The sequence below is a fragment of the Vespa mandarinia genome, chromosome 2 (genome assembly GCF_050613455.1).
Source record: "Vespa mandarinia isolate Hongniang chromosome 2, ASM5061345v1, whole genome shotgun sequence".
NCBI classification, from domain to species: Eukaryota; Metazoa; Arthropoda; class Insecta; order Hymenoptera; family Vespidae; genus Vespa; species Vespa mandarinia.
In genome coordinates this window covers 5,861,619-5,865,000 of record NC_140811.1, presented here as the reverse complement: position 1 = coordinate 5,865,000, position 3,382 = coordinate 5,861,619, and the positions used below count along the sequence as shown (strand labels likewise).

Genomic DNA, 3,382 nt, shown 5'->3' with positions numbered 1-3,382 from the left:
CTCTCTCTCTTTTCTCTCTCTCTCTCTCTTTTTCTCTTTCTCTGTTTTTTTTCTTTCTCTCTCAACCACGATTTTTAACTGAACATATAACGAGTTCATATTTTCGAGTCTGTTCCCTACAACCCATTTTATAATTGCCATTTTAAGTACATACGTGAGTGTCGTCGTCTCGTGAAACGATAAAAATATTGCGACATCGTTGATCCTAACAGAGAAGTACACTTTGTGCGAAACGTTTTTGAACACTTGATGCCAAAACATTAGCCACTTGTATACGTATATATAAATGGAACATAGTTATATACAAGCGTATGGTATATTTAACCATTTTTGAATGCTTTCGCGTAATAAAAATCGAGTCGAGAATAAAACTTTATCGTTTTAATAGCAAGAGAAACGGGAAAATCTAGGTATACGTTATAACTATTTCCAAATGTCGCATGTGCTTTTATCCGATAGCCTTCCTCGTTGTCGTCGTTGTATCTCTATGCGACCGGATATGCGGAAGCTCCGTTCCGCGTTGGCTGCGCTTCGTTAACCCTTTGATCTCCAATGTCGAAGCACGTTTCCTATCTAATTTTTCACTTTATCCTCTGTCAGACGTAACGCGACGTTGACTCTACTTCGTTCGTCGTTCATTTAATCGTTTCGTCGAAATCGTTTATAAAGGACTACCGTAAAACTTTAAGTTTATATGATACTCACAAAAATTAGCGTTAACGACGTAGGACGTGCTTGAAAAAAAACAAAACAAAGAAAAAAATGAGAATATTTAAAACGTACCGAATACGATCTATTTCTTTCATTTGTTTGTTTTTTTTTCTTTGTTTGCAAACATTAAAAACAGGACAACTGTGACGGCTGTCTCCTGGCATCCACATGGAAATTTCCTCGCGTCGGTCGACCGCACGAAGACCGTCACGATTTGGGGCGACTACGTTTGATAGGACGAGTGATCCCGCGACAAACGATTGTTGTTTCACGCTTGACGATTCGCGTGTGTTTTCTCCTGTTAAACCCTCGGCTCATTCAACGTGGAACATCAGAAGCAAAAGGGACGAAGTTTATGTCGCGCTACGCCATCGGCCACCGCCACCATCAACATCAACATCAACAACAACAACGACGACGATGATAACAAATCGTAGAGGATTCTTGTGAGAAGAGAATAATCAAAATCATTCGAGGTTTTGACCGTACACATGGTTGTAAAGCCTTCTATGGATAACGTTTCGGTGAGCTGTAAAGCGCCGCGGCTAATGGCCGAACGAATCGAGAAAAGAGCTGTAGGAACTATTGTACATAAAGCTGCACTTATTGTTACTCTGAGGTTGTAAAGATATCCTTTTTTAGAGGTAGCGTAAGCAAGAACTGCGCATTGTGCCCGCCTCATCTCCCGAGAAATCCGTGAGATTATCGTGTAGTTACTTATTTCGAGATTCGCTAGACGTCGCTGCTTTTGACAGATTAAAGGAAAAAAAAAAAGAAACAAAAAAAAGATTTAAACTTTGTAAAACCAATCGTTTGTCGCTGACAGACATGACGACAATGACGATCCACGTTGGATGTTTCTAAAAAAAAAAAGAAAAAGAAAAAAGAAAAAAAAAAAGAAAGAAAAAAGAAGAAAAACAGAAAGAAATAATTATATACGAATACAAGCTATTTTTTTGTTTCTTTAAACGCGAACATTCGTCATAAAAGATGATCCAACGTCGACTGTCACTTTTATATTGTTCAACGCAAGTAAGAGACGGGAGATGGATGTATTTTTTAAATAAAAAAAAGCACAATAATATTAACGATATCGATGCTGATCGCGTTTGATTAGCGATTTGTATGTTAACTATGAGCTAAGTATCGGTTCACAAAATATAGCATGAATTATTTAATCTAACATTAATAGGTCTAACAAATTAAAAAATTACATGATAACATCCATATATATTGAGTGATGATTATTGTTTCGTTATAAGCTTAATAAGATTATAATCTTTATATGTTATACGTTTGAATAATTTCTTTCAGTTTTATATTTTTACATTAAAAAAATTTAACATTACTTATATACTTTTACAAAGAGACTTGATATCGTAGTACAAGCAACAACTTTTACTTACTACAAAATAAAAAGTATGTAGCGTCGAGATATAACTTGTATTATTTCTGATATTGCATTGTACGTATAATGTGACAATGTATTCACACAGTCTGATATTATCTACGACTGATCATTTTTTTTTTCTTACTTTTTTTTTCTTTCTCATTATTTTATAACAAATATGACATTTACGAACAAACGCGGTCTAATTTGTATATCGAACTTTTAATAGGTTTTTGGTGCATCGTCGATTACGTCCTTCGATCATGATAATTCGTAGGAAGGTTGATTTAAACGAGCGGTATCGAACTATCGCCCGATAACTTGTATGCACGTGACGAGTAGTGCAAACCGCCGATTACGCATGCAAATAGAGTATAATGCTGCAAACTTATTACGAAAATTTATCGGTCCAACATTCTCGCATCGTCGATGATGAAACCACAAGTGATTTTCAAAAACTCATTTTGATTAACGCTCATCATTGCTCGTTTATCATTATTTTCTTAATTTTATTTTTTTTTTTCATCCTTTCTTTTCACATCTTTTCGTTTCTAGCTTAAAAGCAAGAAGATTTTCTATCTATACTATTTTTCATGCCCAATCGAGAAAAGTTTCAGTCCGATGAATTTTCATATCAAGCTTGCGATAATCTCGTGGCAGTGCGTATTGAACTAAACCGATTGCGTCCAAACCTGTTATTTCTTTTACTATATTTACTATATATATTGTATTTTGTCTTAATAGAAACACATACACCTACACGAAGAAACCATCGTTTGTCTTGTTATCCTCTCTCTTTCTTTCTCTCTCTTTTTTTCTTTTTCTTTCTCTCTCTCTCTCTCTCTCTCTCTCTTTCTCTCTTTTTCTATACCTTATCTTATTCATTTAAATACGAATATACACACACATAAATACTGACACGCGCATAAATTTTGACTTCGAAAGAAAAATATTGTATACATCGTGTCGGTGCAATATGTAAATATATACAAAATGTTTTCTTCTTGTATTTTCTGAAAAATAGTATTTAATTTTATTTCCTTTATTGTAATGACCATGATGTATCCTCCAGTTTGCAAAAGAAAAAAAAAAACAAACAAAGGAAGAACTTGCAAATCTAAAAATGTAGACTAATGAAACTCCATAGGATCGCAGAGGGATCCGAATCATGTGTTTCATTTCAGTCCGATCGATCCCAAAGGACCGAATCTGTTCTTACAACGAAGCAGGCAGTGGAACATAACAGTGGGATAACATCGAAGCAGTACGTAAGAATATATA

The 3,382-nt window shown here is 34.8% G+C and overlaps 1 protein-coding gene across 4 annotated transcripts in view; it reads left to right on the top strand.

Moving 5' to 3' along the window:
* The window catches only part of LOC146873173 (autophagy-related protein 16-1-like), a 257,007-nt gene extending 253,988 nt beyond the window's left edge, over nucleotides 1–3,019 (top strand). For all 4 annotated transcript variants that reach the window (XM_085664883.1, XM_085664882.1, XM_085664884.1 and 1 more), the window contains exon 6: nucleotides 848–3,019. In XM_085664883.1, coding sequence (XP_085521009.1) covers nucleotides 848–944 — 97 coding nt within the window. In that variant the 3' untranslated portion in view covers nucleotides 945–3,019. The remainder of the gene's footprint in view (nucleotides 1–847) is intronic.
* Nucleotides 3,020–3,382: the final 363 nt, after the last annotated feature.